General features: G+C 32.0%; 1 protein-coding gene across 1 annotated transcript in view; it reads right to left on the bottom strand.

Moving 5' to 3' along the window:
* The window catches only part of LOC132696823 (plasminogen), a 77,928-nt gene extending 62,011 nt beyond the window's left edge, over positions 1–15,917 (bottom strand). Inside the window, exon 1 of the mRNA XM_060661876.1 lies at positions 15,552–15,917. Coding sequence (XP_060517859.1) covers positions 15,552–15,620 — 69 coding nt within the window. The 5' untranslated portion in view covers positions 15,621–15,917. The remainder of the gene's footprint in view (positions 1–15,551) is intronic.
* Between the last annotated feature and the right edge of the window lie 112 nt (positions 15,918–16,029).

Below are 16,029 nucleotides of genomic sequence, written 5' to 3'. Positions count from 1 at the left end.
GATTCAGCCTAATTAGAAACATGGAATGCTGAAAACTTCTGGCATCTCAAATGGAATTTTGTCTTTGACGGATCGAAGATGTTGAGAGATTTGAGTCCTAAATCTGGTTTTGACGTCATATTTCTTTAGAACTTTTGATATGTGGTGAGTGATGTTTTGAATGTAAGGAAGGACAACAATGGCAAGCGTGGGATTGCTTTCGGCTCCATTGCTAAGGTTGTGGTGAAGTGTATTAAGTGTGTTTAATTAGTTTTACGGCTCTGTAAACAAGAGAGTTGATAACCGATAATTTTTGGGCCGGATGGTGATGTGACAATGCATTAAGGTATCGGTTTGCGTGGGTAAGTTTTCTATAAATACAATGACACAATGTTAGGTCTGATTTTCTATTGATAAGTATATCAAAGAATGGGAGGTTGTTATTAGTTTTTTCTCAAAGGCTTCCATAAATATATCCGCGATGACTGGTGATAATGGAGAACCCATAACTGTTGCCGACGATTGTTCAAAACTTTGACCGTTATAAGAAAAATATGTTCCACACAAGCATTGTTCAATTGAGTGAGAAGATTTGGTTCCAGATTCTCGGATTTTAATATATTTCAAATGATAGTGAGAGTAAGAACTATAGTAATAAGGGATTCTACGTCGAAACTAAATGTGAAGGGAATTAAGTACGAAACTGTCAGTTTTCTCTGTAAAGGGTTTTAATAAGGAAGCTAAATATTTTGCTAGAGAATATGTTGGAAAACCAATAGTGCTGACAATAGGTCGAAGGGGTAATCCTGGTGTAGGAATCCATAGAGACGAAGAATTTTAGAGTCATGAGGGTTGACAGATTTTTCACGGATAGAAAAGAAGCCGTAGGATCTTTTTTAAATTGAAGATATGAGCCGTCTGTAAGAATATCTTGAATCTTTTCCTGATATTCATTTGTGCTCATGACCACCGCAGCATTTCCTTTATCTGCTTTTAGGATTACGACGTCGGGATTTGATTTTAGATTTTTTGTTTTGATTCACCACTTGTCCAAAAATCTCTCAACATCTTCGATCCGTCAAAGACAAAATTCCATTTGAGATGCCAGGAGTTTACAATATTCTATGCATATTCGGCAAAGAATATAGTGGAGAGATCGGATGAAAAATATCAACTAGACCCAAAGAACATGAAAGAGCCTTAAGACTAAGACAAATAAACTCATCAGCAATTGCCGATCACAATCACGAAACCGCACATAAAATTTTATTCGATAAAACTAAAATTCTTGCATGTAATCAATTCTTCTACCAACGAAAAATCCGAAAGTCTATAGAAATCTATAAGTAACCTAACCGTGACTCAGGTCTTTACCTGTCACCAATATGGGAATCAGTCATCCGAGACAGTGTTTATGCCCCTGATTTAGCTCCGCCCCCCTCAAACTTTATAAAAGCAGGTACAGAGTACAGAGTTTCAGTCAAGCTCTGAAGAAGCCAACAGGATGATTGGCCAAAAGTTAGCTAGTTCGACTCAACAAAAACCAACACAGGAGGAATCCAGAAGTTTTATAAAAAGTAATTAGAAAACCCTGTATACTTGAAAACTATGCCTTTCGGGTGACTACTAATAGGCTCTGAATAACCTACGTTTCAAGCAATTTTAAAATAAAAATGAAAGACTTTTTTAGTCAGAATGTCATACAACGGTACAAATTGTATTTTGTGTACTCTTATATATAAAATATATAATAGTTATTTAGTTACTTCTCCAATGTTTTGCTAACTTAACTTAACTTAGTTAACCAAAGTTCTATTCTATTCTATTCAATTACGACCAATCTGTATGTGCGCGCTGCTTGCGATTCGTTTCATTTCGCGTGGTATTTGTCACGGTTTGGCGTTCTCGCACCTCCGGGGAGAATTTCATCAAGTCGCCTTTCGGTAGACATATTTAAACAGCCGAAATCCCGAGGACCTTCGTAGATAACGCATTTTTACGCCTGCGTATCGGATAAAACGTTTTTGATAGCGAGACGTCGCCGGTAAATGGCTATTCCGAGAAATCGTGTTCCTACATACGAATCATTAACGAGCCTTTTTAACTCTCGAGAAGTATTATTTTTAAAACCAGTATTTTTTTTTAGCTTTTCGGATATGTTCACTCGTTAATAAGAGTTAATTGTGAATGCGTTATCTGCGCCCGCTAACTCGATAAATAACTTTCGGTTTAAGGTAAACGTCAACGAACTTTTACGAAACTCCGTTCGCCGGATGTTCGACGAACGTTACACAATTCTAAGTTAATATTTAAGGGGAACGTCACTTAATTAGTAGATAGATAAGTTTAGCATATACATGAATTTCAATCAACTTGCATCCTCAGGCAATGACGGATTCAAATACATCAAATTTTGAAAGAAAATTTTCAATAAAACCAACTATTTTGGAAACAGCGAATATAAGAATTAAAAATGTTTTCTACTGACAAGGAAATAAAAACTAAAATTCGTTAAGTAGAGTTAAGTCCAAATATAAAAAAAAAGATATTGAATCAGTTTGGTTACCCAATAAATGTAAATAATACAAAAATAAATCACTATGATAATCGTCAAGTTTGATTTTTTGAAGATCTCTTTTCTGCTAAATGCTGAATTGAACTTGAACCTTGAAAAATAATTGTATTTTTATATTTGTAAAAATTTTATATATATTAATATAACCAGGTTGAAGAAATTTTGGGATATTTTCAATAATTTCCTAGTTTCCCATGGAATATAGAATAAAATACAGAATAATTAGCATATTTAACTTTTGTACTAGCCAATATGTGACAACCATATTTTTATTTTTTTCATATCTTCAAAAGATTTTTCATTCCTTGCAAATGACGATTCAAATCAAATTCAAAAGTTAAGAACGATTTTTTTTTCAATTTTTTACTTGTAATATTAACAAACATGCAGGACTAAAATTTAGTTTAACATTACTTAACGACTTAATTTAAAAATCATTTAAATTAACTGAGAAACACACGAGTTAAATGCACAGATTAAAAATATGGTCACTATCTGAATCGTGAATCTATATTTTAAATTTGAATTTTTTGCTTTGCTTTTTTGCGGTTTTATATTATTGGATACAATTATTAGTATGTATTCTTCTTGTACTATTTGATATTTAAATAGATGGGTAAAAATCACTATCACATGAGAATAAACTTCGACATTGTGAATGTGATTTTTTAATTTATCTCAATTTTGAAAACAGTGACTTAAATAGTTCTTGATGATTACGAAGATCTATTGTCTGTTGAAACCTGAATTGAATCTCTTGCAAATTGATCCTTTAAAAATAATCATATTTTTATATTTGCAAAAATTAAAAAAAAAAATGAATTTTTCCCATTAATATAACGACGAAGGAAGCATTTCCAAGAAATGCCGAGTTTCTTAGAGAAAATAGATGCACACACAAATACACAATATTTTCCATATTTCTTTTCTAATATCAACAAGCATAAAGGATTAAAATTAAGTTTAACATTATTTAATAAATTAATTTTAAAATAAATTAAACTAATTAATTAATCTGAATTGTCAAATTCAATACTTTAAATTTGACTTTTTTGAATTATCTATCGCTCATACATAAACAATTTTGAAAATCCTGACTTTATGTCAACGGGTACTAAATCTTCTTTAAGAGTTTCTTCCAGATGCTTTAATATAGTGGCTAGCCCTGCTTTTAAATAGTTCATGGTCATTACGAAGAGCTCTTTCTGTTGCAGTTTGGATCTTGAAACAAATTTTTTAATTAACTTGGATCTTTTATTTATATTGATATTGAGCAGGTACACGTTTGAGGTATTTCTTTTATTCTCATAGAAGAAAGATTTAAGAAGTTTTTAACCAGCTACTACATACGAATCTACAATAAGAGAATTGAGTTTTTAGTATATTGAGTTAAATGTTGTTCACCATTGCACATATTTTTCTAGAGAACACCCAAACATTTTTCGAAAAGTATATTTTTCTTTAAAAAATATTGATTCAATTCTTTATATTTTAAAAGCTAACAACCTGACAAAACGTGTCAATCTGTTTCGTCGTTTCCTGATGCTAGTAATTAATTTCGAATATTGTAACTGGAGATTTTTGGCTAGAATGTCAGGAAAAGCAAATTTGTAGAGCAGAAATGTTACTACAACGAAGTTTGACAAGTTCAGCTGCGCATTCAATTATTTCTATTGCTGATACGGTATTATCATTAATCTTGGTTTTCAAGGTTTTGATAACAATGAAATACATATTTTGAGTTTAAATTGAATTATTTAAAACTTGAAAAACTTTTCCGAATGTTTCCCAAAATACAACAATATTCAGCAGTATAAAAAACAGATGCTCCAATATACTAAACATAAATTATTCCAGAAATTCAAACGCACACTTTGTCCACCATAAACTTCGCCATAAACTTAATCTGCATCTCTTTCTTATTCTCTATTGTTTGCCTACCTAGGTTTGCTTTAATTTCAGAAATAGGACTAAAAGAAAATTCATTTAAACAGCAAATATCTGCAGTGTAAAAAATTTAGACCTTTTTATGAATAGTGTTATGAGGTATCAATCGTACTTGAAAACTCTAATCCAAAACAGCGGCTATAAACTAAGAAACTTGTATCGAAACAAAGAAGTTTTCTCTAATGACATAAAATTGAGGCTTTGCAACCTGATGATTATTGGATCGCTTCAGCTAGTACTGCAGTTCGGCATATTACAGATCAGCTTGAAGACGGTTCTGGACTCCTAGATTCGATTTTGCCACTACTTAAGGAAGTTTGTTCGTATCGCTGAGAGCTTAGCTAACGTAGATTACTGTTTATCGAAAATCGTCATTTCATAGTATGTAATGGGTGTTTTTTTTTCGATGTATAGAACTTTAAGTTGGCATTACTGTTCAAGATGGCGACCGATTTGACAGCTGTCAAGTGATTTATTCTCAGTTTGGTTTGGCAATTCATTATGAATAGACTCACGCCTGAACAACGCTTGCAAATAGTGTAACTTTATTTCGAAAACAATGGTTCTGTGCGGAATACGTATCGCGCACTACGTCCATTTTATCGTCGACAAAATCGTCCATCAGAGCAGTTCATTCGATTAACCATGGAACGTTTTCGCACCACGTTCACTCTTATTGATAACTCGCATCCTCAGAGACGCCGTACGGTGCGTACCGAAGAAGCTATTGCTGCTGTAGAGCGTAGCATTGAGGAAGATCCGAATGAGTCCTTCGGTCATCGAGCACAGGAATTGGATCTGTGTCCATCCACTTTATGGAAGATTTTACGGAAGGATCTTGGTTTACGTGCTTACAAAATCCAACTCGTGCAAGAATTAAAGCCAAACGATCATCAAGTAAGGCGTAGATTCGTCGAATGGGCCCAAAACGAGATTGCCGTTGTTCCCGATTTTCATAAGCGAATTTTGTTTAGCGATGAAACGCACTTCTGGTTGAATGGCTACGTCAACAAACAAAACTGCCGCATTTGGAGTGAAGCTAATCCTCAAGTGTATGTCGAAACAGCGTTACATCCAGAAAAACTGACTGTTTGGTGCGCTTTATGGGCTGGTGGAATCATGGGTCCGTACTTCTTCAAAAACGATGATGGCCAGAACGTTACAGTCAATGGTGATCGGTATAGAGCGTGTTATTGCCGATATACGGCCACAAACGTTGGAAAAAGTCATCGAAAATTGGACGTCCAGATTGGACTACATCCGCGCAAGCCGTGGCGGTCATATGCCAGAAATCAAATTTAAAATGTAATATCACAAGATTATCTTTCGGATAAATAAAATTCATATCAATCGAATAATCCATCGTTGTATTATTGCAACTTAAAGTTCTATACATCGAAAAAAAATACCCCTTATAATGTATTGTTTTAGTGTATTTAGTATAAGGAAGGTACTATTTATTTATTTTTTAGTTATTAATTACTTACAAGCGATGTCTGTGTTTGGAAAAAAATGGTCACTTGTGTCAATAATCTTTAGTAGTAAGTTCTTTAAAAAAATTCTTTTATGAATTAACATGTGACGTGATCCACCTATCATTTCATCTTTGTTTCTATTATTATTTATCATGTCGGTGTCTACTACACCAAAATATTTAACATTTACTAAAAACCCTTTTTTGTGATTTAAACAATGTAGAATCATATTGTGTCTATATTATTTAATACGTGGTGTAGTTGTTTCACGGACCATATGAAAAAATAATTTTACAAAAAAAAAAAACGTCGTAGAACGCGACCTTCTTTAAGTAAAGCTAGTTTTGCGTATTTTCGGAGTGATGTAAGTTTTTTAGTTTTCTCAACAGCAATTTTAAATTATGCAACATTTTTTCAATTTAACCCTTACGGTTTCCAATATTCCTATGATAGACATCCTGAACTTGGACACAGTTTATTTGAACGCGGTTGATATTACCCCAATGTAGAACTTGCAAAATGTTGCAAATAGTTTTCGCTCATTTTCTCAGTGTTTCCTTTTGCTTCCCTATTCATTGACTGGTAAGTCTCTGTGCCCCAACTCGGTATACTTCATTTTAAAAAAATGATAAGTTTAAATCACTTAGAGCCGAAAAGGTTGATGCCTTACAACGAGATCTTCAATCAAGAATGGCATTTTCATATTGGTTAGTGAACAATTGTAATATTGACAATGATTTTCCATTACGTATAATGTGAAGACTTAATAGGTAGGTTTAATGACTTTAAAATATAATAATTATTCCTGAGTGCAAGAAAATCCAGATAAGGAAGAATTCAAATCCAATCAATGGGCTAGATGTGAGAGTAATAGGGACCCTATATATTTTTGATGGAAATATGAACCAAAACAGGTAAATTTAGATATCGTACTATAACTTGAAGCCAAATTTAAGCAGTGGATTGGGAAAATGTCTTATACAGGGCGTTTCAAAACAAATGCGATAAACTTAAGGTGTTGATTATTTGTTTAAAATAAAGCGTAATTTGTTGGATCGAAAGCCTATCATTAGGGAGATATCTCCCTACAAATATGGCCCAAAAATTTTTATTTTTCATCATAAAAACGAAAATAAATAGAGCAACAAAATATTACGGAAGTCTTATAATAAATTCACACACTTTGTGCATACTTATTTATTTATTAAAAGTGAGGACTACCCCTATAACCTTCGTTAACTAAATTTAAGGAAAAATTTATGCAACGGCAAAAAATAATAGTATATTATGCAACAAGTGTGGTAAAAGGCATTTGAGTCACGAGTTTAATTCAAATTGACGACCATTTTCTCAGCATGCAAAATTGCCACATTTTTATATGAATAGTGTTAAAAATCATTTACAGAGATATAATATAGTCTACATAAGATTTTTAGAAAAACTAAAATAGAGTTCCAAATGTATTCATTTTTTTAAATATTGTTTAATAAGCAGGTTTTGCTAAGTCGGTTTTGGGTCTTTCTGCTTGTACAAGGCGTTTCTTGCCTACATTTCGTGAATCTTCCCGGCAATGATTAGGTGGCGGCCCAGATTGATCAGTACCTTTTAATAATTTTAAAGCCATAAACACAATTACGCTAAATCCAAATATTTATTTTGACACTTCAAAATACATAGATAAATAGATCACTTAAGACTATTTTTTTCTTTGACTAATAGATCAAACATTTTAGTTTGTTTAGTAGTTGATTATTAGAAAACATTCACAATAATAGTAATAATATTAAAAACAATAATAAAAATACGGGTCTTTATTTAAATGAAAAACAAAAATATTTTTTTCTACTCCCGTCTGTAAAATACCTAATTACCCACCGATCTAGCTTGCGGGAAGCGTCACTTTACGACGTCAGTTTCCTTTCCCACGAATCCGAGCCACTTCGGACATTTCCGGGATTTTACCGCACGGATTTGGGGGCAATCGGATGTTTTCGGAGATATTTCCCACGTTTTGAATTTTGACGTTTGTCAATTCTGACGGTCATGTCAGTGTTGTTTTGCGAAAATGTACCCAAAAGCTAACGGTGGTAGAAAAAGTATAGTATGCAACACGTTGGGTAAACTTTTTAACTCACTCGTTTATTAAAAACTCGCTCCGCGCGTGTCAAATAAAATCGTAAGTCAAATGCCGTTTACCGCACGCATAATATACTATTTTTGACTCCCGTCTGTAAAGCACCTAATTACCCACCGATCTAGCGTGTGGGAAGTGTCACTTTACCCCGTCAATTTCATTTCAGAATGAATCCAAGAATATTCTTACATTTCCAGGATTTTACCGCACGGATTTGGGAGAAATCGGATGTTTTCGGAGATATTTAAAACGCTTTGAATTTTGACGTTGGTCAATTCGGACGGGCATGTCAATGAATGTATTCGTGTTGTTTTGCGAAAATGGACCCAAAAACTAACGGTCGTAGAAAATGTATAGTATGCAACACGTTGGGTAAACTTTTTAACTCACTCGTTTATTAAAAACTCGCTCCGCTCGTGTGAAATAAAATTGTGAGTCAAATGCCGTTTACCGCACTTGTTGCATAATATACTATTTCCTATTCCCTTATGTAAAATTCCTAATTATAAACCAATCTAGCGGGAGGAAAACGTCAATTCATCACGCGAGTTTCGTTTCCCACGGATCCCATCCACTTCGGACATTTTCGGGATTTTACCGTACGGATTTGGGGAAATCCCGATTTGGGAGCCATATGATAGTTTCGGAGATATTACGGCATTTTGACGTTTGTCAGTTCTGGCGATCATGTCAGTGAATGTATTCGTCTTGTTTCGCAAAAATGTAACCAGGAACTGAGACAAAGTAACACGAAAATATTCACTGATATGATCGTCAAAATTTAAGCCGGACATATCGAAAATGGCTCAGATCCTTGCGAAACGAAATTGACGCGGTAAAATGGCAGTTCCCGCACGCTAGGTCTGTATATAATTAGGTATTTTCCAGAAGGGAGTACACAGAAGTATTTTCCATATATTATCTTTTATTTCAAAACTTAGCATTTACAGAAAATGAATATGTGATTTCTGCATTAGTGTAAATTAATTTAGTCGAATTTTGTATTTAAACTAACTGGCCAATGTCAAATACAGCAATAATAAGAAACGCCTTAAGAAGTGACAACAACCCACCAGATTTAATTTTTTTTAGTTGGAAATCGAAGGAAACAAAAAGTTTCTGAATAAAGCCGAAAATTAAAAACATACTTGGTTTATGTCATTGTATAAGTTTTTTCTTAAGTTTAGTTAGGAAAAATGATACGGGTAGTGTTTCTATAACTGTAATACTGCCGTAATATTTTATTGATTTAGCTATTTTCATTTTCAAATTAAAAAATAAAAATAAATCCGCCATATCTCTAATGTTTCACTTTTGAACCAACGTTTATATAAAAAACCACCCTTTGTTTTAAACAGACAATCACCTCATTATTTTTTTGTTATTAGTTTTTTTTTCTCATTCGAGAGTACTAATCGTCTGCTGCTAATAAACGCTCCAAAAAATACAACCAAAAAGTTGCCGACCATGTTAAATAAATATAGAAAAAATAATATTTATTTCTGCATTTTTTATGGGTAACAAATTGGTTTCTGTAGTTTAGCATAACTTCCATATACTCTTATACTTCAAAAACATCTGCATCTGATTCACCTACACCATCTGGATGAATGAGAATTTTCGAAATTAAATAATGTAGAAGTTAGGTATCACGACATATTGTATTCAGAATATTATCTTCTAGCGAAAAACGAAAAAATATACGGAGTGTCTCAATTTAAGCAACTGAGCACGTCAATTCGTTTGAATTTATCTCATATTGTGACATACCAAATTGGAAAACAAAAAAGGTATGCCGCCCTCAAAAAAACACTAACTCAAACTTCGGTTTTCACCTGCTAAAATCTCTCAAAAATCAAGGGTGGTCGGTTTTCTATTTCCACCCTGTGCAACTTATTCTTTTAGTCTATTTAGTATAATAAAGTCACTGTTTATTTGTTTTTTTTAGGTATTAATAATATTTTTATCAGCAGTATATTTCAACGTGGTTCATAGTACCCTAATATAGTATTCGGTTCGGGGATGGCAACTAACCAAATTTAAATCTTTTGTGCACAAACACCGCCATATTTGCAGTAGGACACAAGAGCCCGCAGGGTACACAAAGAAGCAAGAAAGAACTATTAATTTTTTATTGTTGCTTCTCTTAAAATGCATGTCTAGGCGCTAGCAAATCCAATCAAGGCTTATTCAATATTTAAAATTTTAAATATCAATCGGTAAGACACAACAGCGGTCATTTTACTAAGTTAAACATATTTTTACAATAAGTGAAACAAATTTGGGCCGCATTTTAGCAATTGATACAATGATAGAGACGAATTTTCAAATAATAAAAACATCTTTAGTTTAAAATTTAATTGGTTTAGATCAAATAGGCAACCTGTTAAACTAATGAGCCATTTTTTTGTAGTTTTTCTGACAGTATGTTAGGATTTTTTTGATTTAGAATTATCTTGTTAACTTAGTTTTATAGTAACTCAGTTTTTTCGCTTATTTAATAAGCGGAAACGGAATTGTATATTTAAGGTCAGTGTATTAAGTATGTACTAGAATATGTATAACAAGGGGCAATTTAGTTTAATCCTTTTTTAGTCAGTTTTTTAGGTATTATTTCTAAAATTAAATAATTTATTTTTAGCTATGTCTAAGCGAATTTATGAGTGTGACACTAAAAACAGAAAATACATAATATAAAAAAGTTTAAAAAGAGTTCTAGTTGAATTCTTAAATTAAGCGATATTGTAGTTCAAATTAAAGATATTCAAATTCAAGGTGAAGGTGTATTTGTAGATACGTACTCGTCCACATCAAAAAGTAATCAAGATAGCGAAATAAATGTATATGTATATCTCAATGATTTCCAAAGTTATGAGGAAATCATCAAAACAAAAGTTGTGAAGATAGTTAGGATGCAGAATTTAAAATTATTTTTAATCATGTGGTGGTTCAAAAAAGCATGACGAATGAAATATATTTTTCTAATAATTATACATACTCAAACCTAACAGGTTTTCCAATATTTTAATATTTCGAAAAAAATACGAGTTTTCACACTTTCAAAAAAAAAAAAATAGTGTCATTATTTTTGAAAGTAGATCACTCGAATTTGATGTTAGCGTTATTCGAAGACGACTACGATATATGCAAATGAATTTGAATTAGATGCTACAGAGTGTTCAAAATGAATAATTTTGGACCATTTTAAATTTAAAAACCTCGACTTTCTTAAATGGCAGACAAACTTTTTTTTTATTTGTTTTGAAATTTTCAAACTTTTTTATTAATAATAATAATAATACATACATAAAAGTAATAGTTTTGGTTACAACTACAACTTTTATGAAGTATGTCACATACCTATCATATTTTGCCATTTATTTTAACTTTACCAATATTAACCCTTCTTTCTGTCTAAGACTATTGCTACAATATTATTTAACCATGACAAAACTATTCGCCACGCATCCTATGAAGATTTAGAAATGAACAGGAGAATGAACTTTGTTGGAGAGATAAAGCAACAGGGAGTTATTAGCAATTTTGGTCGAAATAACTGAAAAATTTTAAATTCAGAAAAAGGAAATAATATTAAATACCAATTATTACAAATTAACTTATCTTCCATTTCTACCAATCCATTTCTGTGGGTAACGATTATTTAAAAATTCTCATACTTCTCGATAGTAATGCGGAGCATATTTGTTGGATCTCAATGTTAGTTTTGCACTTTCAGTTCTCATTGGTAGCATCCCGTTTTTCATATTCAATACTAACACTATCACGAAACCGTTCTATTAAACACTGAATACATTGTATATATATATATATATATATATATATATATATATATATATATATATATATATATATATATATATATATATATATATATATATATATATATATATATATATATATATATATATATATATATTCTCACGTATTGATTCACGGATAGAAAAATGTGATGACACTATATTCCGGGATATCATCCGTTCGCTCGTTGAACTCCGACTGGAATCCTGCAAATCTTGCATCCGACTGGAATCCTGCAGACGTTTCGCCAAAATCTCACTTGGCATCTTCAATGCTCGCGCTCCGAAAACACTTCGAACACAGTGTATATATATATATATGTATATATATATATATATATATATATATATATATATATATATATATATATATATATATATATATATATATATATATATATATATATATATATATTATGATTTTCACTAATCTTTTAATTTGAAGAATAATCAGCTTTTTATTCATAAAAATCGATTTTATCGGTCTGGACAACTTTTTCGCGCATACAAACATCACGTGATCCTTTGCTCTGCAAAACAGCTGAGATCTCAGTTATTCTACAATACGAAGTACCACACGTGAATCTAAATAAGTTCTTATGGGTTAATATTTCGCTTCAATTACTGAATATATATTTGTTTTGTGTTTTAAAATATGAGTTCGTCAAGAAGAAAGTGTAAATGTAGTACTGATTTGTTTTGTTATATTTGCGGTGTTTATTTAACAAAAAAACAGCAGGGAAAAATTACAGGCTTTCTTAAGGAGGCTTACACTGAATATTTCGGTTTTAAAATGGACAAACTAGAAAAACCACGGGTTCCTCATAAAGTTTGTAAGTTATTCGCCGAGTCTGTCTGAGTCTGAGAACGTTCTGGATTAGACTTTGGTATTCCGATGGTCTGGATGGAGCCCACAAATCATTTCGATGATTGTTACTTTTGCGTTGTAGAGGCTAAAGATTTCAATCGCAATCAAACCTGGAGATATCCAGATTTACAATCTACAAAATGTCCTATACTGCATTCGAATGCCCTCCGAAACAATGATGTTATCAAATTCACAGAAATCGGGACAGTCTACAAGTGGAAGTGAATGGGAAGGTGAAACATCTCCGCCCAAGTTATTTTCTCAAAATGAACTCAGTGACTTAATACTTGATCTCTATTTATCAAAACAAGGATCAGAATTATTAGCCTCAAGATTAAAAGAAAAAAAATTATTGGCCCCAACAGTGAGAGTTATTGCAATTTTTTAGTGAAGACGAAGGACTAGTGTACTGTAATGATATCGCGAAGCTACTTTTAGACATGGGTTTAACAGCATACAATCCTACTGAGTGGCGACTTTTCAATGACAGTTCTAAAAGAAGTTTGAAATGCGTTTTACTGCACAATGGTAATAAATTTGCATCTATTCCAATTGCCCATTCAATAAAACTCAAAGAGGAGTATAAAAAATTAAATACTCGGAGCATCAATGGCCGATTTGTGTAGATTTGAAAATGGTTAATTTTTTACTCGGTCAACAGAGTGGATGCACGAAATACCCCTGCTTTATTTGTATGTGGGACAGTAGAGCAAAGCAACATCATTGGAATCAAGATGTTTGGCCTATGAGAGATTCTTTAACTGTCAGTAAAGCCAATGTAATAAGAGAGCCATTGGTAAGCAGAGACGAAATCATACTCCCAACATTATATATTAAGTTAGCAATGATCAAGCAATTTTTAAAAGCATTAGACAAGGACGGAAACTCTTTTAATTACATTTGTAGAAAATTTCCTAAGTTTAGTATGGAAAAGTTGAAAGGTGGAATATTTGATGGTCTTCAAATCCAGCAAATGATGTTATGATTGTAACGGAAAGTAAAGCTTGGGAAAGTTTTGCATTGGTAGTCGAAAATTTATTACGTAATCATAAAGCGCCAAATTATGAAGACATTGTGCAAAATATGATGACAATTTTTCAGATTCTAGGAGCAAATATGAGTATCAAATTACACTATCTTCGTAATCATCTAGATAAATTCCCGGATAATTTAGGGAATTATAGTGAAGAACACGGAGAGTGGTTCCACCAGGATTTAAAAGTGATGGAAGAACGGTATCAGGGTCGCTGAGATTGTCACATGATGGCAGATTACTGTTGGCCTTTAAAAAGTGATTGTTCGAAGAAGAGTTATAAAAGAAAAGCTAATAAAAGGCGTTTTATGGAAATATAGTATAAGTTTTTAACATTTTTTTCTTTATTTACTTCAATGTTTGTTAATCTTTTAAAATAAAACTAATATTTTCAACATTTATGTCATTTTATTTCTTGTTTTCCGATTTTTTTGAATTAAAATGACAATAAAGATTTTAACAAAATTGAGAGCAATTCTTACAAAATCATTGATAGTTTCATGAATTGTGAGCATAAATATATCTAAAATTAGTCTCATATCGAGGGCAACAAAACCACTATATACCAGTGTAATAGTTTCCACCAATTTCTCTTTCTTATCCGACTAAATAAATCGCGAAGTATTAAAAATAGGTATATAACATATTTAATCAAAGTTGTAGGTTTTCGTAAGATTTTTCAGAAAAAATCATTTCAAATTCAAGGAAATCATGATTTTTCAAGTTAAAACGATGCCAAATATTCGTTTATTCTGAACACCTTGTAGCATCTTATTCAAATTCCATTGCAAACGTCTTTTACGTCAGCTTTGAATAACGTTAATATCAAATATTAGTAACCTACCTTGCAAAATAACGGCGCTATCCTAATTTTTTTGTAAGTGTGAAAACTAGTATTATTTTACAAAAATTGAAATATTGGAAAAACTATCACTTTTAGGTATGTATTGTTATTATTAATAAAAAAAGTTGTAGAATTTCAAAACGAATTTTTAAAAAATCTAAAAATGGGGTGTTCCATTTAAAAAAATGTATGTTTTATTCGTCACTGTTTTTTGAGCAACGCTGTATATTTTCAAATAATAACAATTTTATCATCAATGAGATCATGAAATTTACTCCATCGTTGACTCGCCCTGTACACTAGTAGAGGTAGTACAGTCACGTTTTTCTGGAATCATATTCTGTCCTTATTTGATAATTTAAAAATATAATTGATTACCTAACGCAGTTAAGCGATAAATTTGATTATTTAATAATAATAATAAAACGATCTAAATTTAAAAATATTAATATATTAAATAATTTCAAAGTAAATATTTATTTTGCTATTATAGATACGATTAATAACGAAACGCAAAAAAGGTTAGAAAAGTGCGGTTCAAATGCTAAATATTTCAAATTTTAACCCAACTGACTGAACTTCATAAGGACAAAAAGTACACACTTTAATAAAACTATATAAAAATGATATGAGTGATGATGGCTTATTTTTAAATCATTTTTAAATATAGTTTAGATATAGATTTTGATGTTTGTTTGTTTTGTAACAATAAACAGAGACAAAAGCTGGCAAGCTCCGAATTTTTGATTGCCCAAGGGCCCATAGGTATGAAAATGTAGGGCCCTACGAGAAGATTTGAATATTTCATAAATTCTTTTCATATCCCTTTTTATAAATTATAATAATGTGTTGTGAATAAATTATTAATTATTACTTACTGTTTGTATGGTCGATTCGGAATACGTAAGAGTCGATATCACCACGACCACTACTAAGCGGAAACGCATAGTGTTACCACGGCCGAAAATTTATCACAAAACGAATATTAAATAAAAAAAAATCACGAACGTAAAAATAGTGAACACATTTGGTCGTACCCCTGGGGGAAAAAATGTATATTGCGATCTACATGATGTCGGCCGATAAAAAAATGCTGTATTGTTTATTTGGATTCGTTTTCACTGATAGCGAATAATTGAATGGATCGCATTTATGGGGACGGATCAAAAATCGCGCGTAGTCGTACGCGCGGGTCTCGACCGAGCGGCAGGACGCTCACCCTGCTGCCACGATATTCTCCGTTGGAGTTGAGAATCCAACTGAAACCGATGTAACTCGTCCGAGTTCAAATAAAAGCTAAAACGCCAAAACCTGATCCCAGATACGATGCGCTTTATACCGGTAAAGCTGCCACAC

The sequence above is a fragment of the Cylas formicarius genome, unplaced genomic scaffold, assembly GCF_029955315.1.
Source record: "Cylas formicarius isolate icCylForm1 unplaced genomic scaffold, icCylForm1.1 PGA_scaffold_1__22_contigs__length_36826433, whole genome shotgun sequence".
NCBI classification, from domain to species: Eukaryota; Metazoa; Arthropoda; class Insecta; order Coleoptera; family Brentidae; genus Cylas; species Cylas formicarius.
This window is presented reverse-complemented; position numbering and strand designations above follow the sequence as displayed.